General features: G+C 40.1%; 1 protein-coding gene across 3 annotated transcripts in view; it reads left to right on the top strand.

The window, feature by feature from the left end:
- PCDH11X (protocadherin 11 X-linked) overlaps positions 1-22,021 on the top strand; it is a 1,065,677-nt gene that overhangs the window by 153,991 nt on the left and 889,665 nt on the right. For 2 of the 3 annotated variants that reach the window (XM_032762343.2, XM_032762359.2), the window contains exon 3: positions 18,827-18,874. The exons of the other annotated variant lie outside the window; for it this stretch is intronic. In XM_032762343.2, coding sequence (XP_032618234.1) covers positions 18,827-18,874 — 48 coding nt within the window. The remainder of the gene's footprint in view (positions 1-18,826; positions 18,875-22,021) is intronic. 3 annotated transcript variants of the gene reach the window in all.

Here is a 22,021-nt window from a genome sequence, read left to right as displayed (position 1 = left end):
TCGGTTTAACGCTGCTAAAATCGATATAAACGCATAGCGTAGACCAGGCCTAAGTCTTCAGTCTCTGCAATTTCTTTGTTGAGCTGAGGTGACAACACTTGAGTAAAGAACTCTGCATGGAAGTCTGCTGTGAAAAATCTCATTTCAGTTGTTTCAGGACCTCATTTTCATACATGTAGTTGCTTTTTAAAACTGTACTGGGAAGTTGACTACCTTTAACCATGTCAGGTTTCAGAGTGGTAGTCGTGTTAGTCTGTATCAGCAAAAAGAACAAGGAGTACTTGTGGCCCCTTAGAGACTAACAAATTTATTTGGGCATAAGCTTTCATGAGCTAAACAGTGGGTTTTAGCCCACGAAAGCTTATGCCCAAATAAATTTGTTAGTCTCTAAGGTGCCACAAGTACTCCTCATTCTTTTTACCTTTAACTGAAGTGAATGTAAGATCATCATCTTCAATGTACAGGGTAAGCCAAAGTTCAGAGCCTATCGGTACAAACTTCTTAATATTTTATTCTTACTCATATACATTGGTTAAATTTCATTTGCCATGATGCTGCTTACAACCCCAATTCGTTAAATCTATCTGGAAATTCTCATAAACATGAGTAGTTTTTACTAATTGAAACAATTTAATTTCATCAATGAACTATACCAATTTGCTGGTTTCAAAATCACAAATAAGTGTATTATATAACTCTGATCTTAATACCAGTCCAAGCCCACCACTATCAACTTTTCTTCATGCTGAGTGATGGCCATTCCCTGTAACTCTTCTGTTTCCCAAACTTGGGACGCCGCTTGTGTAGGGAAAGCTCCTGGCGGGCTGGGCCTGTTTGTTTACCTGCCACATCCGCAGATCTGGCCGATCGCGGCTCCCACTGGCCGCGGTTTGCTGCTCAAGGCCAATGAGAGCTGCTGGAAGCAGCGACCAGTATGTCCCTTGACCCGTGCTGCTTCCAGCAGCTCCCATTGACCTGGAGCAGTGATCGGCCGGACCTGTGGATGTGGCAGGTAAACAAACCAGCCCAGCCCGCCAGGGGCTTTCCCTACACAAGCGGCGTCCCAAGTTTGGGAAACACTATCATAGAGTATACTGACAGAGCACTTTTATCTTTCCAGATGCTAGGTTTTCTCAAGGAATCTCTGTGTCGAGTCTGGCAGTTTACAATCTGACCCTGTATGCTGCATATAACAGAAATATTTGTGGATGAGAATCTGCTTTGTGATCTGAATTTTAAATAGGCTAACTCATTTCAGAAATAGGATATTTGTTTTGGTTTAACAACATTGTCTATTTCCAATTAAATTGTAATAAAAGAGTTTATTGTTTTTGTGGGTATAAGTAACCTCCTTTAATGTCTAAGCATTAGAACTTTGACATCCTGAACTAAGGGCTTTTTCTCAATATCAAGTGTTGTGGTTTAACATGTACACAGAAAAGTGACTTAAAAACAACAGAATGCTACATGAAACAAACATACAGTAAAATTTTACTAATCTGAATTATTAGGGCAGGGAAGGTCCAAGACATCTGTGGGATTTGTGGACTAGCAAGTACTAGGAGGAGGAACATGGCCATTAACTTTGCCTTAGCCCTGTTTAAGGGCATTACCAAGTGCCAGGAAAGGGGCCAGGAGGTGTCCAGGTGGCTTGTGAGATCCATGGTATTACCTGCTGTCAAGGGTTTTTCCCCACTTTGAACTTTAGCATCCAAAAAGTGGCGACCTGCATGATCACTTTTAAGCTTAATTACTAGCTTAAATTTGGTGTGCTACCACCAGCCAAAAATATAGTGTTTGGCACACTTTCTGTTCCCCCAAAACATTCCCTGGGGAACCCAAGACTCAAACCCCTTGGGTCTTAAAACAAGGAGAAATAAACCATCTGCCCTCCTTTCCCCCCCCAGACTTTCCCCTCCCTGGGTTGCCTTGGGAAGCTACACAGATCCAAACTCCTTGGATCTGAAAACAAAGAGGAATTAACCGTTCCCTTCCTTTTCCCCCCATCAATCCCTGGTGAGTTTAGACTCAATCCCTTGGATTCCAAAACAAGGAAAAATCAACAGGTTCTTAAAAAGAAAGCTTTTAATTAAAGAAAGAAAAGGTAAAAATTATCTCTGTAAAATCAGGATGGAAAATGCTTACAGGGTACTCAGATTCATATAGCCTAGAGGGACTCTCGCCCCCTCCAGCCTTAGATTCAAAGTTACAGCAAACAGAGGTAAAAATCCTTCCACCAAAAGACACATTTACAAGTTAAGAAAACAAGCATAACACTAATCCGCCTTGCCTGGCTATTATTTACTGTTTTGAAACATGAAAGACTGATTCAGAAAGATTGGGAACACCTGGGTGTACGTCTGGTCCCTCTTTGCCCCAAGAGCGAACAATGAACAAAACAAACAACACAAACAAAGACTTTCCTCCACCAAGATTTGAAAGTATCTTGTCCCCCCACTGGTTCTCTGGTCAGGTGTCAGCCAGGTTCACTGAGCTTCTTAACCCTTTACAGGTAAAAGAGACATTAACCCTTAACCATCTGTTTATGACACCTGCACAGCAGCAATATCTCATTGATTTGTGCTTTGGTAATCTGCACACTAATTCTTTTCAGTGATGCTTTGCAGGTGTTTACCCAACTGAGGTTTAGCAGAGTTCAAGTGCACAACTGAACGTAACATTGGGTGTAAGAGTTGGGCTTAAAAGGTCCTTTCTGTCTTATTTTCAACTGTTTGAGAGTCACATTCACAGACTGCGAAGGGGAACAGCTCCTTCCTGCACCTCACTGGATTTAAAAACTAAACCTGCTATTTATGCTTGCTGTAGCCTAAGCTTGCTGGAGGGATGAGTTTTCTTCTGGTTTGGATCTAAGGATGTGACAGGGAGCATGTGGGATACAACAGAGCAGTTCTGAGATAACTAAAAAGCATTGCAGCATACAGGCCAGGAGTGGGAAATCAAGTAAGAATGATCCAGTTGGCAATCTAGTGAAAACACTTGTCAAAGAGATGATATCCGACTGTGTGTACTGCATGGTTAGACTTTCAAATGAAATGGTAGATTTTGATGCCAATGAAATTGTTACTCTGATACTTTAGTGTAGTGCATACATCTTTCCAAAATTATTTTTAAAGCATGTTATAAAATTGGAATGAACTTGTGCACCCATATATTTACAGTAGATAGGAAAACTATAAAAACTTGCCTTTATGTTAATTCTTGATTTCTTATTAAATGAAAAGTTGATGTTGATACGAATGCATCTTAAATTGTCATTTCCTAGCTTTTTGAGTGCCTAACCCAGTAACTTTATGTATTTGTATACATATGTGTATTTATTTAGTATGTTTATGTGTAATGTTTTTGTGTCTAATATAGTTTGGTTTTTTGTTGTTGTCCTTGGTTTAATATATTAAAATGCCACTGCCATCACAGACTGAGACAGTCTCAATCTCTGTTCAGACTCGGCATGATTGATTTTAAATTCAAGTGCAAATTCTAATTTAGTACTATTCTGTCCAGCTGGTTTTGAATTCTAGATGTGATCATACAGAACAGCCCTGGTAGGATTCTCAACTAGAAGGTTATTTATTTACCCATAAGGTAATCAAAGCCTTGAAAATTCATGGGCTGATAATCAGCCTGAAGACAAACTACTTGGATCTTCCCCAGTATCTCCAGCACCTGTGAGTCAGGATCTTTACCAGCCTGTTCACTGTGCTACTCCTTGTGGACTGAATCCTCAAAATTAAGGTCATTGATTCACAGTTCTCAAACACAATTTGAGTTTAGGAGTCTGTCAGCTAGGTCTGATAGTCTCTAATACAGACTCTGCTGGCTTTCTACTCATGAGGCCCCTACAAGTCCATGTGGGATCACAGTCAAGGCACTCTTCTCTGTTCTCTGCACACCATACCTCTAGAGTCCTAAGATCCCTGAAGTAGCAGTGTAAACTAAAGAACCCCACTCAAGGATGTGTCTGACAGATCCACTCATGAAAAATATCACTTAGGGTGCCCCTCTCAATGGTTAGAGATACCACATTTTGTCACACCAATGCAGGTTCTATCAGTATTGTGTGGAAATGAGAAGCATCTGGCATGCCTTCACATGGCTTTCATTTTTTGACATAGGGTCAAATGGCTGGACAGCAGTGGTCTAAATCAATAGTCTAGACAGGACCCATAGTTCCTTTGTGCAGATGGAAGCTTCCCAAAACCTCCTCTTGGTGCCAAAACCTTCCATCAAGGAAGACTATATCAGTACCAAGCTGAACTAAACTCCTTTAAATTGGAAGCACTTCAGCACCAGGATTTTCTCTTGTTTTAGCTCTGCATTTGTACAGTGCCCAGCACAATCCTGATTGCTGCTTTTGAGCATTGCCATAATATAAATATTTAATAGCAGTAATGATTAGCATTAGCAGGTACTGCTTTTGAGCACTTACTGTGGCTATGTTTTGGTCCTGTCCATCTTGAGTAAATTTGCTGTGGAAGAATCCTGTGTCCTACTACTTCTGTAGTAACAAGATAGTAACAACTGAGTTTCCACCAAGAGCAATGTTTGCTGAAAGGAGGGTAGCCTGGTGGCTGAAAGCTTTATTAAACGTGCATGTGACGGATCAGAAAATTGCAACTGAAATTTTGACAAAAGAAGAACAAAAAAGAAAGAACAATTTCCAGAACGTTTTGGGGTGGGGAGAGGGATTCTCCCTCCTCTTCCCCCCCACCCCCCATGCCATCCATTTTTCAACCAGCTATACACTGGAGTGTAAATTTTCAATGATGGAAGGGAGGAAAATTTACATTTTCCCCAAATTTCTTTTTAAAATATACTTTATAAAATTGGGGCTGGGAGATACAGATTTTCCCCTATATTATCAAGCACGTGTAAGCGTGCTGTGTGTGTGTGTGTGTAGTTAAAAATTTTAAGAGAAAAGACAACAGAGAGAATCATTAATCCTATATAAAAATTTCACATCAGAAAATGTTTTTTTTTTTAAAGTTGGCATTAAGTGAAGAAGACAATTAATTTAGCCCTTGCTATTTTCCCCACACAGCCCAGAACAAAATAGTTTTTCATTGTTACAAAAGAAAGGAAGATGGGGAGAAAGCCCAATGTTATATTTTTAGCTGTCAAAGACAGGATTTAAATAGTACGTCAACCATGGAGCCTGGCACTTGACCGCAGTATAGTTATTTTTATTTCTGAAAGAAAGATTTATTACAATATAATTTGTACTCCCAGGCTAGTGTTTTGTGAATAGTTGGTTTGAACACTTGAGTCCCATAGAGCTTTTGGAGCTGGGGCAATCTAGCAAAGAACATTGCAGATAATTTTAAAGAAACAACTAGAAACACTGGAAAAAGGAGTGTGAATTCTGAGTCATCAGCTGTCAGTATTCAAGTACATTTTTATAACATTGTGTTCATAATTGCTGGTTCCTTTAATGTGATGTGTATTATTGCTTTGGTTATTGCTTATGTTCCAAAGTCAAATTATATTCTTTCTCTTATTAACAAATTGTCTTGTCTTTTTTTATTTGTTTTTTTGTGGTGGGATGCTCTTCCAGGCATTTGCGAAGAGGATATTATGTATCTTTTCATTCTGAGATTGCTTTTCTCCTCCATTTTGACCTCACCATTGCTTTTTTGCTTGTTGTAGTAACTGCTGTTAGAGACTCTTCATACCAGTTTGTTATAGTGCATTTAATAGGATGAACAACGTGTTAGCTTCTATTTTGTTCCCTATCTAATCCTAATAATAATACACCTCTACCTCGATATAACGCTATCCTTGGAAGCCAAAAAATCTTACCACGTTATAGGTGAAACCTAGTTATATCGAACTTGATTTGATCCGCCAGAGTGTGCAGCCCCGTCCTCCCCTCGGAGTGGTGCTTTACTGAGTTATCTATGAATTCGTGTTATATTGGGTGGTGGTGTTATCGGGGTAGAGGTGTATACCTCACAATAATGAACTAGTAGTTGCCCATGGGTGAAATTCACCTTTGTGCAGAGAGCCAGCACAAGGTCTAGATGCCACTTAAGTCCAGATTAAGTCCTCAGACTAGATCTAAAGTGATGCATAAAGGTTTGAACTGGCCTGCTACACAGGAATGAATGTACCCCATGAACCCCCTTTTGTTTTTTGGCTTTTTTTGGTCACACATGAATGTTGTTGTTTGTGGAAAAAATTGCTCTCAGTTCTCAAAAGTGTATATTTCCTGTAGTAGATGAGTCCCAAAACTTGTAAAACTTTCTATTGACTTTAAGTGTTTTGAACTCACAAAGTCCAGTAGCTGTTGCTTATATATGAGCATGTCACCCTAGTCGTTCAGGTCTGGAGCTGTAAACAACACCTAGAGCCTCTTGTAAATATGCTAAATACCTATTTTGGATGGTGGGTGAACTTAACAAAAAATGAACAGAAAACCTGATTGTGTTATTGGGTTTGAATCTGTACAGCTATTGATTTTTCTGTCTTTGAATTGTAAAATGGCCTGTACTAGGGCTATTGTGATGTTTGCTGTATAAATGCACACATAATAATATAGTTCCTTGACTTTTTGGCAGTCTTGTGCCTTGAACATTAGAGAGTCTCCAGGTGGGTTTTCTTTAGAATGAAGTTTTAAATGTAATTCTGATACTGCTGCCGCTCTCATTTTGGCGGCTTTTCCATATTCTGAATGCAACTTCAGGTAGCGCAGCTACCATTTGGAGGGTGAGGACAGGATTTGGGGGCCCACAGGAAACTTCCTTGAGACTTGGCTGTGCTATTATCTTTTCAGTTTCTCTGGCCGCAACTCCTCAATCTCTTCTCCCTCCTACCCCAACAGTTTTCTGTTGAATTGTAGCTGCAGCTAGCAGAGCACCAGGCAATGCAGCATTGGCCTTTTTTGGCCTATGTGTTTTTTGTAGGTCATAAAAGTCATTGTGAAGGAAGCCTGAATGTTTGATATGTTGAAGAATAGATCAGAAGGAAGAGATGGAGAGGGAGAGAGATTGAATAAACAAAACAATACTCATTGTCCCAACTGACTTGAGGAGAAGGAAGCCACTTTGCATATCTATATAGCGAATCATTGTTCTGATAGTCTCTGCAGGGTACTTAGATACCACATTGATGACTTGTATAAATGCTTAGATTAAATGTCAATATTGCCAATAGCCCTTAGCAAGAATAACCACATAGCAGAGAAAGGAAGACAGTAGAAGTTCTTCAGTTCATTTTTGAGAGCACAACAGCAACAAAAACACACAGCAGTTTTAGGAAATATTTAGGCTTTCTTTTCTCTTTAAAGATGATTCTAGAAAGATGCATGTCACTGAAATCCGTTTCTGTTTTGCATGTTTTAATTGGACCTGAGTAAGTAACATTTACATGTCCGTGTTGTTTTCCTTACCAGTAATATACTACACTCTCATTTTACTTGAAATTAATAAATATTTTATTTCCATAATGCTTCTCATTTCAGAGAATCTGAACAGGTTACACAGACTCCACTTATACACTCATACGGGGAAGACTGAATGGGTGCAAAAGAAAAGTAAAAGATTGGGTTTACATACTGCTTCATATGCTGCTATGTCAAATAATTTTAAATATACAATTTCTATAAACTGTTCATATTTATAGAGGCAGGATTTGAACCTCTGGTTTCATTTGAAGACTTAATTTCAAAATTTCCAACATTTCACTATAAGTACATACCATTTTCTGTGTAGACTTTAAAAATCACACTTATCCAGATTTATTTGGCAGAACTGAGAAAATGACACTCTGCATTCCTGCTGTTCTGGTCAGATAATATTTAAAGAGAACTCCTAAAGAAGAGAGGTGACTTTCAGAACCTGCTTTGGAACAACAGGATTGAAGTTCAACTTCATATTAGCTTTCGGTGGCTCGGTGAATCTTATGTCAGCACTGCAGTGCACTGAGTCTTATGAGCATCGTAACAAAGAAAAGTGAAAATTGTTCTCTTTCCTTTTGTAAAAGGACCTGGCTAATGTAACATGCATGCAAGTGGGATTTTTTTCTTTCCTTTGTTTCATTTCTCCCCAGTATGTTAGAGCAAAGGGCTTTATAGAATTAATTTATCTATGAGAAATGTGTTTGAGATAAAAACTTATTTTATGACTGTAATGCAATGCTTGACACATATCAGTTTGCAAGATTGTCATTATATATCAAAGGGTATGTATGAGGTGATAGCATACTTTGTTCTCTGCCTCTGAAATCAGCAAACCTGAACATGGAGAACTGTTTTAATATGCACATTGTTGCGAAATGATTGGTTGGCTTTCCCTTCTGGGCAGTGGCTGGAACTAAACTGATCATGTGTGAGAGCATAATAAGGAAAGACCTTAACAATGCATTGGCTACTGGAAGTTTATTGTTTCCGTTAGCAGATTCATGTTCAATCATTTATTGTGGATTTCATTCCTTTACTGAAAGCCATAATACTGAATGTCAAAAACGATTTCATTCAGATTCATATTCTTCTCTGCATTCCTGTGCATACGGCCCAGTGGACCAATTTTTGCACGGTAAAGCTAAATGGAGATGGGAGTGGAGTCTTAAATCTGTAAGCAGGATGGATGACCTATCCAGAAGCTGGTTTTCATATAACACTTTATAATGCATGAGCTGAGGACATGGATTTTGCCTCTCACACAACGGGAATTGTGGGAAGGCATTGGAGGATTAGTGGCACTTGAGTGGACCTAGACTATGTCCATGCAACGGAATGGTCATGTTGGCAACTGACAAGTTGTGCTAACTGATGCTCTAGCTTGACAGGCCAAGCAGCTCATGTTAAAGCATGACCACAGTCAAGGGTTTTCGAATATGGACAGGAGTCGAGTTAGGGAAAACACTTACGTTATTACTTGAGTTAACTGCATGGAAGACAAGCTTATAGCTGTTAAAGCTAAGGTTCAGGAAGGAGGTAAACTCTGAGGCTGTGCTTTAGTGCAGGTTGTAAAAGCTGCCTACTGAAATGTGTGGTTTTCATTCCTGCAAATTGGTCATTAGTCTTCTAAAATAATTATTTTTCAAATCATTATTTTTAAGTGCTGAAAAATATATCATGCACCTACCAAAACAAAGACCTGCCTCAGAGATGACAGTCTAAAGTCAAGATGACACATGTAGCAGAAGTTATAAACAGATGACCAAAAGTAAAGGAAGAGAATGGGAAAAAGTGACAATAATACCCAATAAGACATCTTCATGGTTCTGTGAAAAAAAGATATTTTTGTTTACTTTCCTTCCTCATAGTGAAAATCCATAATCTGAAATATATAAAATTTGGGGCAGAAATCTCTGAAGTATATAATACAGGGTGTAATCCAAGAACAGACTAGATTGCTTAGATCTTTGCATCATTTTTGCTGTTTCTAAGGGAAGGGAGAAATTGGATGCACTTAGATCACTAGCAGGGATATGGAAGACAATATAAAAAATAAAACACACACACATAAACACAAATGAGAACATTTGTAGGAGTCTGGTTTCTTAGCCAAAAAACCCCCAAACAAACAGAAAATGCCATTCATCAGTTTATGTTGTTGTAATAGATGCCTTGGAAATGGGACACAGTTAGGTGATGGATAGTATTGAGTATGTTTATGTATTTCCCTATCAAATTTTTACTCCTAGGGGATTCTGTGGGACTGCATGCCTGCAGAAAACACCACTCACCCTGCAAATTTCCTGTGTTTCCCTGCAGAAAATGGCAGAGAAGCAAAGGGAATCTGTACGCGGGGGACGACCATAGGTGCAGTTTTTTGGGGGGATTCCCCCCCTCCAAACAGAGGCAAAGCATTAGGGGGGCACATGAAGTTACATGTCACTGTCCGCCACCCATTCTACAAGCACAGAGCTGCCCAGCTGAAGAAAGCTGTGTCTCCACTATGCTGAGGCTTGGTCTACACTACGCCTTTTTACTGAATTTAGCAGCGTTAAACCGAATTAACCCTGCCCCCATCCACACAACGAAGCCTTTTATTTCGATGTAAAGGGCTCTTAATACCGATATCTGTACTCCTCCCCGACGAGGGGAATAGTGCTGAAATCGGTATTGCCATGTCGGGTTAGGGTTAGTGTGGCCGCAATTCGACGGTCTTAGCCTCCGGGTGCTATCCCACAGTGCACCATTGTGACCGCTCTGGACAGCAATCTGAACTCGGATGCACTGGCCAGGTAGACAGGAAAAACCCCGCGAACTTTTGAATTTCATTTCGTGTTTGCCCAGCGTGGAGCGCTGATCAGCATGGCCTGTACGGGAGATACTGGATCTGATCACTGTATGGGGAGACAAATCTCGTTCTATCAGGAGCCTGTTCCAGAAGACGAATGTCCAAAGCCATTTGCGAAAAATCTCCAAGACAGAGGCCACAGCAGGACCTCACACAGTTGCTGCGTGACAAGCATAACGGAAGCCAAATGGACTACTCATGGAGGGAGGAGGGGGCTGAGGACTCCAGCATCCCACAGTCCTGAGCTCCTGAAAAGCATTTGCATTCTTGGCTGAGCTCCCATGCCTGAAGGGTCAAAACATTGTCCCAGGGTGTTCAGGATAATATGTCGTCATTTGCCCCTAGCCGTGAAAGAAAAGGGAAAAAAATCGTTTCTCCACCTTTTTCAGTGTCACTGTATTGTCTTACTGCATGCTGCTTGTAGACATGTGATGTGGCACCGAACAGCAGCAGCATCCCTCGTCCCCTTCCTTTCCTGAATGGCAGACGGTACAAAGATGGTTTGAAAAAACGTCCATCATTTCTGTGAGTGCTCTGGCTGGCTCGTGAGGTCGCAGGGGGCCAACCTGAGGCAAAAATGGAATACTCCCAGTCATTCTCCTTCGTTTAAGCTTCTCCTGGAGAGGCAGACGGTGCAAAAGGCTTGGTAACCGTCCTCATCGTAGCAGCTGGAGGCTGAGCTCTTCCCCCCCGTTTCATGTCTAATGAAGATTCTGTACTACCTGGACTATCATAGCAGCTGGAGGCTGCCTCCCCTTCATTTTATCTCACTAAGTCAGTGTTTCTTATTCCTGCATTCTTTATTACTTCATCACACAAATGGGGGGACACTGCCACGGTAGCCCAGGAGTGGGAGGAGGGAAGCAACGGGTGGGGTTGTTGCAGGGGCACCCCCTAGAATGGTATGCAGCTCATCATTTCTGCAGGATATCTGGAGCTCTGACCCGGAGTGGCTGTGCTCTCTTGTTGTCAAGTAGACTTGCCCCATATTCTAGGCAGGACTGACTGTATTTTTAGACAAAACATAAAGAATGGAATGACCCGGGGAGTCATTCCCATTTTTGTCCATGCACCCCCGGCCGACATCAGTGAGGCTAGCCAGGAGCACCCGTGACAGCAGCAGATGGTACAAAAGGACTGGTAACCGTCATCGCCAATTTCTAGCAGCAGACGGTACAAAAGGACTGGTAACTGTCATCGCCAATTTCCAAAGCAGCAGACGGTGTAATAGGGCTGGTAACCGTCTCTGCTAGCTTGCAAAGGCTAATGAATGCTGCTGTGTAGCACTGCAGTACCGTGTCTGTCAGTAGCATCCAGTACACATACGGTGACAGTGACAAAAGGCTAAACGGGCTCCATGGTTGCCATGCTATGGCGTCTACCAGGGAAATCCAGGGAAAAGGGCGCTAAATGATTATCTGCCATTGCTTTCACAGAGGAAGGATTGAGTGACAACATTTACTCAGAAACATCCGTGACACTGTTTTTGCCCCATCATGCATTGGGATCTCAACCCAGAATTCCAAAGGGCGGGGGAGACTGCGGAAACAATGGAATAGCTATGGGATAGCTACCCACAGTGCAACGCTCTGGAAATTGATGCTAGCCTCTGTACATGGACGCACATCGCCAAATTAATGTGCTTAGTGTGGCTGCATGCACTCGACTTTATACAATCTGTTTTAAAAACGGTTTCTGTAAAATTGGAATAATCCCATAGTGTAGAAATATCCTGATTCTGCAGCTGGATGTTACCTCCTGGGTCCTAGTGCTAGTCGTACTCCTCTTCTATGTGCTGGAAGCCTTCCTGTTTTCTATTCCATGCAACAGTGAGTGCCCGTGGTGGGGCTGGGTAAGAGGGTGTGGGGGAAATGAGGGATGAGGTGGGTGAGGGGGTGTGGGGAAGAGGCAGTGGGGAAGGAAAGGGGGTGGAATAGGGCAGGGGGAGGGGAATGTGGGAGTGATGGGAGGGGGAATGGAGAAGAGAAGGGAATAGGGGAATTGTGATGGGAAGAGGGAGCCCAGCATGTAGCGTCCCCTTGACAGCAGCTGAGGCTCCCCCATTAAACACGCCCGTCGAACCTTCACCCTGAGAAACCCTACCTCTCTATACCTGGACCACTCTGATGAAATCCCACTGCCAGATCCCCACCCCACTGATCCCCTACCAGGTGCACCTGGACCCCCCACACCTCATCAAGCCTCACTCCCCCAACACCCAACTCCCCCACACCCAGACCTCCCCGCTGTGTCCCATCTCCCTACACTGCTGAGTGTCTGTATCGGGGGAACGAGGGGCTTCAGGGTGATCTCCCACCTCAGTGCAACCAGTGATTTGTGCTTCTCACTGCCATGTTAGAATCACATTTATTTACTGACAAAATTTGCAGAATTTTGCAGAATTTTAAAATATTGTGCACATAATTTTTAATTTTTTGTGCAGAATTTTAATTTTTTTGGCACAGAATTCCCTCAGGAGTAAATTGTGTACTTAAAATATTCTTTTCATCCTAGAATTTTTAATTCTAATCAAGTCACAAGAAAGGTACTTTCAGTAATATCACTAATTGCTAAATGATGATACTTAGCAAAATGAAGATTTATATATTGTAGTTTTCACTAAATTTATACAGTATACTGTCATTTTTTTTTCATTGTTTACTTCCAAAGTGGCCTTGTCACAGTACAGAATGGAAATATTTTATCTTTTTGGAACTCATGCTTTTGTTCTGTTGATTCAGATACATACCAATGAGTGACAATAGGGAAGTTGGAGGCGGGGAAAGGGGGCGTCAGGTTGGTTTCCTGATAAATCAAGCACCAGAAAAGTTCAGAAACAGATTTTTGCTCTGTCCCCAGCATTCCCTGATCAACACAGTAAACAGCCTTTTTTAAATCAGTTTTAGAATCCAATCTCTGAAACTATTTTTAGTACTTACTGGCACTAAATGCTTCTTCTGGGCAACTGTACCAGATTTATAACTCTGAAAGTGCAGGGTTATTTATTACCTTCCAATAGGCAGTGAAGTGGCATCTTGTATATGCATATGTCAAGCACCTTTCAAATTTTAGTAAGGTGGCTCAGCTATGTCTTTCCCAGAACAATACAAAAAAGGATAACTTTTTTTTTTTTGAAAAGCATCTCTTTTGTCTCAGAAGTAGAAATGATCCCCTGAGGAGTTCAATGTTCAACACAAACTTTCTGTTTGAGTTTACAAATCCCGGCAAAGAAGAAAAGTTTTGGAAGGTCTTACCATCATATGTATTTCAGCCGTTTTTACCCCAAGGCCTACAATCCCCCCAAAGCTTATTTGTGAATGGCGGGGGAGGGTGGGGCGGGAAGAGAGAAGAACAAGGAAAAAGCTCTATTGCATGAGATTATTGGGCATTTTGTAAATGTGCATAATTGCAAACGTGAATTGGAAGTTTCCTGAATCTGAGATCAATGTGTTCTTCTTTTAAATATCATAATTCATAAAACAATGAAAACATTGACATTAAAGTATAGTATGGGTATATGAAAGAATCCCTTTTATGATGTAAATCAAGAGAACATGTTGTTTTGTTTTTTATTTTTTACTGTGCTTGTTTAGGCACCTATGTCTCTAGTTAAGCGTCTGTGTTTGTGTTACCCATGTAACCCACACAAAGATTTTATCAAATTTTTTCCTAAAAGTAAACAATACAATCAAGATGCAAAAGTTTCAACCACTTTGGCTTACAAGATATGATGCAAAAGAACTTTATTGTATAAATACAAAATCAGAGGTTCAAATTTATTTTTTGCACCTATATAACTGAGTAAAGTTTCTGTCTCTTAAAAGAAAATTTGGGAGACGTGCATATTTCCTTCAGTTATTTGTTTAGAGTGTGGGGAGGGAATGAAATGAGATGAGGTAGACTTAATGGGTATGAATTTCTGTATATTTGCACTAATTTTTAACAGTGTCAAGGGGCTTTTTGTTTCTGTTTTCCATGCTTTATGAACCAAAGCCACATGTATGCAGTGTTGTTGTAGCTGTGTTGTCCCAGAATATTAGAGAGACAAGGTGAGTGAGGTAATATCTTTTATTGGACTAACTTCTGTTGGTGAGAGAGACAAGCTTTTGAGCTACATAGAGCTCAAAAAGCTGAGGAAAAGTCTGTATAGCTCGTAAGCTTGTCCCTCTTGCCAACAGATATTGGTCCAATAAATATTACTTCATCTGTCTTGTCTCTCTAAAGCCAAGTGTCCATCACCCTCAGTTCCCATTGAAATGGATGGAAGTGGTAAATTAGCTGAGCAGCATCTGTTTTAAGGTAAGGAACACAGTTGCCTGTGTTTTCCTGTGAACAAATGGATGTCAGTCTGAATCGTCTTCTTCCTGACAGACTACCCTGGTTAAAGAGCAGGGAAGGAATAGGGTGTTCTGCACGTTGCTCAAACTCCTGGTCATCCAATAACTCTAAAAATGTATTTAGAATCTCAAAGTGCCTTGTTCTGGCGGCCAAAGCAAAATGGGCTCTTTATTTAGCTCTTGTTGAGAGAGTACCCAGAATAGCTTTCTTCCTGACATTTCCTGAACCACAATTATGTGTTGGTAAGTGATATCCATGAAATGTGTAATCATGTATTTACAGATGATTGGTTCTTTGGTCCCTGTTAACCTTAACTGGCAAATGCATCAAATCTATAATGGTGTGACATGTAGAATATGTTATCATAAAAATTCAAGTTTGTAATAAAGAACAATGAGATACCTAACGTAAACCCCAAATCCTTTCTTCCCTGTATAAATCCTAGTACCATTACAAAGAAGAGGAAAATTGCTGAAACAGGAAATGTTTCTGAAACCCTCCTTTAGGCTATGGAAAAATGGAAGCATTTAGAACAATGCTCAGTCATATTCAATACCTTAATCTGTCCATCATGTACTTAATCAATCTCCTGTTCAGTAGAGTGTGTATGTATGTCTCTCAACATGTATAATGGGATGTGATGTGGAGGAGAATCCACTTTTCTAGTTCTCCTACCTACATTTGTTACCTGTTCTGGGGAAACTGTCCCTAAAAGAAGGATGATTTTGAGTTTAAGGCCTTGGAGTGGTGCTCAAGAGAGCGGGTTCAATTTTTGGATGTGCCACGGACTTTTTGCATGATGTTGGACAAGTGATGTACTCTCTCTCTCTATCTCAGGAGCCCATCTATAAAATGGGAGTAGTAATATTTCCTTACCTCAAAGTATTGTGGGGATACATTAATTAATGCTTGTGAGATACTTGGCTGCTTTGATGATGCACCTAGATAGGAGTCCATTTGAGCTAAGTTTGCAGAACCACTCAAGTGACCTTCAAATTATTTCATGCTGTCATGACTTTACATCCTGATGAGATGAAGCAATGTGCTGATACCACAGTACAAGCATCATAATAGTGTGATGCATAGAATTTGTGTTGGAGGGGAAACTGTTAAAAGTGGCAGCCCTGGTAACCCAGGATAAGAGAGAGCTTGAAAAATACAAGATTTCCAGTATTGTTACACAAACTTAGGTTGCTACTATATTGCCTACTTTGCTATAGGACAACTTGTAATATGGGAAGATACAGTTCATATGTCAAAACTGGAAATTTGTCTTGTTAACCATCACTACAGCACCCCTAACATGAATGGTGAAGAGAGGCTTGTCAGGGCTTAGTTGGGCCATAGAACTGCTAATGACACCTTCATGTCAGGACAACTGTACTGACATTTGTCATCTTCAGTATAAAGCGTAAATTTAAGAAAACTGCTAGTATGTTTTGCTAAACTCATGTGTAAAGAACTTATATGAGGGTATGGAAGGCAATTATTCTGTATGCTAGACCTTTTCCTGTTGACAATTCAGTCAAAGAACATTCATCAGCTTTCACTAGCTCAGGAAATATGAGACAGCTTTATGGATAAAATTGTCAGAGAAGTCAAATCCAAAGGAGATTTGGGGAAATCAAAGTTGGGAAGAGTTCTGAAGAGAAAGGACAGACTGCCCTGTGGTGGTAAGGAACAGCAAGGGACATTACTCTCAGTCTTTCTGCAATAACATTAAATTTAGCTTCCCAAGCAATTCAGTGCTTGTGTATTCCCCCTAAACCTCCTTTTTGTTCAGATTACAATACTTTGGACCACTTACTGATTCTCTGATGACTTGCCCATTGTATTTCTTACTTTCTCTCCCTTTTGGAATAATGGTTCTTTATCCGTACTTTGTGCTGAGCCCCTGCCTAGTATTATGCTCGCTATTGTTATAATGTAAATAGTTAGGCTTTGAGTGTATGGATAGGAAAGCTTTGCTTGTGCTTTACAGCTAGAGTAGCTCTTTTAAAACCATAAACTGAGATTGAGAAATACTTTGGCACTTGTGGCCAAGTTCATCGATAAATTTGTAGTCCACCAAATGGATTTTGCCCTTGGATTTTTCATATTCATACAGTTTAGGCAAGGAGCTGAACATATTTACATACAGGTTCTTGTACAGACATTTCCTTTAGCTTAGATTTATGGAAATTCAGAACCCCCAAGTTCCACTTTTGAGTTTTGGGTTTGACTGTCTAAGCAAAACTTAGGATAGACTGTTGTTATATTTCGCAGGATTTACATCAACAGCATATGAAACAGCAACCGTGCATAGTATTGATACAAAACCATGCGTTTACCCAAGTTTACTTGAAACCGGGCCTCAGTTTTTAACCTCAGCAGATGTTCTGACAAACCTTGCTTGAGTTTCAACAAGTTTATAATGGAACCCAACAGCAAGCAAATTTCCTGTGGATTTCTGTTTGTGTTGCAAATATTTCAAAGATCTCTAATTTCAGTTTCTTCTTTGAGGCCATCTTGCTGTCTTTTAGTATGTGTACACAACACTCCTCCCCTGCCCGTCCCCCGTCCCCCGGTGGAACCTAAGTTGCATGCAGTATTGCAGAAAGGAAAGTGGAAAGTTGGTGTGCATTAAATGACAGAGAAGCATAATGCAGCACAATCTTTCAGAATGAATACAAATCTGAATCACACATTGTGACAGCAGACTGGAGACCTGTATTCCTTTTCATTAGAGCTGCGGCATTCCTGCTACCATGGTTCTGAATGTGCTAGTATTTACTTATTATCTATAGTAAATCTGTATTTAGTGGGTTTAACTTTGCTGTGGGTATTTACACGTTTCACATTCAAAGTGTCAAGCTTGAAAGAAAAATGCATGCTTTTAAAAAACAAAATCTGAAAACTAATCTGTCTCATTTTGCAGCTCCTGTATAATTTTGCATTGGAAATCTTGTGTCTGTGTTACTGTAATCCTTTCTCTTGGCTCATTGTTGACTGCACCTGCTGTGCTACAGTGTTCCATAGGAATTCTCTTGGCAACAAGAGAACATTGGGACCTACCTTGTATGTTCAAAAGAACTGCAAGTGTTTCCTTCTTGGCTATACCTGAAATGTTCATCAGCCAGCAAACAGCTGAGCAATTTCAGGGGAGGGTTCTTAAAGCACTTTAGGATCATTTGGATGCAAGGTTCTTATATATTGAAGATTTTCTTATTGAAGTATTATTATTGCAAATGACTTATCTGTTTAAAATAATTTTGTATCAAGGAGTCAGGAAACCATTATGTCTGATTCACTGTTTGATGCCAGGACTGTCTAACCACAAGTGTTTTGTATGGTAGGTTCTTGCACTTTGAATATTTCTTATATACATTCTGTATAGATTTTGTCATTTGTACAATCTGCTAAAAAGATTTAGGTCCTCAACCTGTTAAAATATGGTTAATTTTATGCACTGTGAGTAAATTGCCTTAAGTTAAACATGTCTGCAGAAACAAGGCCTTCTTGCCAATGAGAACCTGATTCTGTGAGGTGCTGAGCGTTCTCCTTTAGTGAAATATAAGCACACTATGCACCTTACAGGATCTACCCCTTACTTGTTTATTAAATGAACAAATACTCTCTGATGGTCTCAACAATAATCACAAACACTGATTCCCTTTTAAAATCCAAAGTGCTATGCATCACACAGTATTGTACATTTTTAATGTGAATTTTTTTACCATAGTGGGGGGTTTGGGCTTCATTTATTTAAGAAGCCATTGTGGTCTATCAGTTTATCAGCATCTGATGGAGCTGTTACTGTCTATCCATTTATTGGTTTGCAAACTTAATTTCCTGAGTAGTCTTGGCCACAGCAGGCCATGTTAATGGCGCCTACACTGACCCGTGGTTTGCTTTTCCAGTTCATCCAGTCAGTAATCTGCCAACTAAGAGCCCAGTCATGCAAATATTTTCTGCTAGGCTTAGCTCTTACTCCAGAATCTGAATCCCACTGAGTTCAGTGAGACAGCTTGTGATACTGCAGAATCACATAGACCAGAAGCAAGTTTGTACAGGAATGGACCCTAGGAGCCCCGTCTACTGTCCCAGCATGCTAGCTTGTTGTAGCACTGAAAGAGCTGTTCCACTTCACTGTGTTAAGTGTCTGTGTTTGAATAGTTGTGTATTTACAAGTCTACTTCAATGTTACACGTTTTAAAAAACTTTCTAATTTTGTATTTACATGACAGCCCAAAACAGCACCGAAAAGGACATTTGGATCCATTACAAATGATCAGGTAAATATGGCAGGGAGTTCTTTCAACAAAAATACTAATTTGTAATTACAGGAACCTCTCAATGTAATGCATGACTCCAGTGAAGTGAATGGTCTTATATTGTAAGGAAGCAGAGTTTAAACTGAAAATCTGGGCTGATACTGTTGCTTAAGTGCATATCACTGTGCTGTTCTTTTGAGAGAGAGCGAGAGAGAGAAAGAGTCTCATGGTCTGAGCCAAGAGCTCCTTGATGCTAATCCTGGCTCTGGAAAGAGAAGCTTCTTTTGCATTGAATAGATGGAAGTTACAGTGCTTAGCATGTCTTAAAATGAGATAATTTAACTATTCCTTTGTTACCCACATCAAAAAATTAGGACAATACTTCTCAGTTTTTAGAGTACTCTTTGTAAAGCACTTTGAAGGTGAACAATACTTTATATGTGCTAACTTTTTATTATATTTATCTTATGAGCTAAATTCAGATACCTTTGCTGCTGTTGAGCAGCACCAACACCAGGAATAATCCCAGTGATGCAGTGGGACAGCTTTGTTAATAACACTGTCTGAATCTAGCCCTGTGGGTGAAATCCTGACCCCTTGAAGTCAGTGCCAGTGTTCCCATTAGCTTCGGTGGAGCCAGAATTTCATCCTCTGTGTTTGTTTGGTGAGAGTTAAAGCTGATAGCTCAGCCTGGATTATCACTCTAAACTCTAAATTGCTTTACTCATGGAGGACTTGGTCAGAGCTTTATAGTTCCTTTTGTTGTTGAATGTTTCATCGTTTTTCAAAGACTATTTAAAATGGGAGAGCTTTCCATCCTCACAATAGGTGTGTTAAAGTGTGTATTTAATGGCACAGTCCCTATTCTTATTCATTTCAACAATACGTACCAATAGGTTTGCTTGAATTGGTCTGTTAAAAAAAATCTGCATTAATTGTCATTTTGACTGGCTTTACTGCCACTTATGTATTTTGCCCAATTTTATATATGCCTTTGACCCTAGACATCCTAAGCTAGGCTTTGTGTGTATTTATACTTTTTGTGAGTATTAAAGTTATAATTGTAATTACAAAAGGCATCTACTGCAGCTGTGCATGAGTTGGGTCAGCATAGTGACCCTTAAGATATTTACAAATGTATAAGAAAACAGTATTCTCTCTATGGACAAGCCCTATACCATTTAAGTGGAATGAAACTACTATGGTTTTATAGATACTACTTTTAAAAATCTATGAAATTTATAGACTGACATCCTTTCTGTAGGTGTGTTGTTTTTTTTTCCAAACAACCTAAAGAATTCTATGGCAGGGACATAATTCTCTAAAATTTTTTATAGGATGTTTCTGAGGAATTCTGCCAGAAGGGTGGAATCATTAGGTATATGTGATTAGGCTATACCCTAACTATTCACTGCTGTCACTTTGGCAATAAAAGGGATGGAAGGAAAAGTTGAGTATAAGAGTCTACACCTCATATGGAAAAATCTTATCCCCTGGGGTTTAATGGAGAACAATAACTTGTCTTTACCATTTTAAAATTAATCTATGAGGGTATGGTTACACAGCTGCTGGGGTCAACAGATGCAGTGGCAGGGCCCGTGCCAGTGCACTAAAAATAGCTATGTAGACATTGCTTTTATGTTCGCTCTTGGACTCTGAAGTTCTGAAGCTGGAACTTCCACATTGTTATTTTCAGTGCACCATCACGAGACCTATGGCAACCAAGGTTGTGAGACTTGCTCCTGGCAGCTGTGTAGACATACCCTAATATAACAGGAATGTAATTTTCTATGTGTTGCTGTAGATCAGTTTAAAATTTGCATAGAAGAGCTAGTTCTCTATTATATTTGGTATTTTTTAGAATATTTTCTATAGAAATCTGTATTTAATTAATCCCAATCTATATGGTATCAGTTTTGCATAAAACATTTTGCTAAAATGCTGATATTTTCAGTAAAGATTCTAATTTGTGTTGGATTTTTTGCTGTTTCTCTAGCAGTTTACTGCTAGTGACAGGGAACTGAAGTTCTACGTTTAAGCCAAAATCATATGCTATAATGAAAAATGTGTCTCTTGTCATGTGTGATAGTTAAAGAAAAGCTAAATTGGGTATGTAGTTTCATGAATTAAAAGTCTGTATATAGTGTTTGTTGTAGTTACAGGAGCTAATGACAGAATAATCAATGCACATCTGTCAGCTTGTGTGCAAATAAAGAACGGAAGGAAATCTGATTTTTTTCCCCACTCTTGCTAGGCTTTTGTGGAAATCAGTGTTGAAAGAGCAGTTTATTTAATTCAGCATTTTTGCAACAAATAGGAACCTTAGTCCAAGGTTGCCTGCAGTAATCCACTCATGATAATCCTATCACTGAGGGAGAATATTCACTTGTCTTTAATAAAGAGAAGGTCTGTCATGGGGTCGCTGCTTTAGAAATTAAAGGATATAGAACTTGAGTCGGACACGATTAGCAGGGTTGGCATCTTCACTCATCTTCCAGTGAAAAAAGCAAGATCTACATTTGTTTTCATAACTTTTAAGATCTGTTTTCCAATTCACATTTCTGCTGTAGATCATCACAAGTCATTACTTATTGGGGCGATAGACACAGTACAAGGGATAAAGAGTTGGGTTATTTTATTTGAAATGGAGATATTACAGCTTTGCCACAAAGGAAATGATTGCTGCAATGGATAGAGTCATATTCTGCCCTAATCTGCAAGAGTCCTGGTACTGTTGATGACAATGGAAGATGCACAAAGGCAGGATTAGGCCCATATAGGTACTGATTTAATTGAGTAGCAGGGTACAGTGCAGTCATGCTTCTTACTAACCATTACAAATGTGGAATCCTCCACACTGGAAGCCCCTCTTCCACACAGGGTCTTAAATACCTGATGTTGCATGATTTGTAGTGCACACTGCAAAGTCTATCTCAGGCGTCGGCAACCTTTGGCACACGACTTGTTAGGGTAAGCCCCCTGGCAGGCTGGGCTGGTTTGTTTACCTGCCACACGGGCTGAAGGATGTACTGACCGCCACTTTCCGCCACCCACATTTTCCTGGAGCGGTGAACCACTGCCAGTAGGACCTGTGTTCGGCTGAACCTGCAGACGCGGCAGTTAAACAGACCAGCCTGGCCCGCCAGGGTGCTTACCCTGGCAAGCCGC

The sequence above is a fragment of the Chelonoidis abingdonii genome, chromosome 8 (genome assembly GCF_003597395.2).
Source record: "Chelonoidis abingdonii isolate Lonesome George chromosome 8, CheloAbing_2.0, whole genome shotgun sequence".
Classification (NCBI taxonomy): Eukaryota; Metazoa; Chordata; order Testudines; family Testudinidae; genus Chelonoidis; species Chelonoidis abingdonii.
The sequence above is the reverse complement of the archived record's forward strand: the minus strand, read 5'-3'. Positions and strand labels throughout refer to the sequence as shown.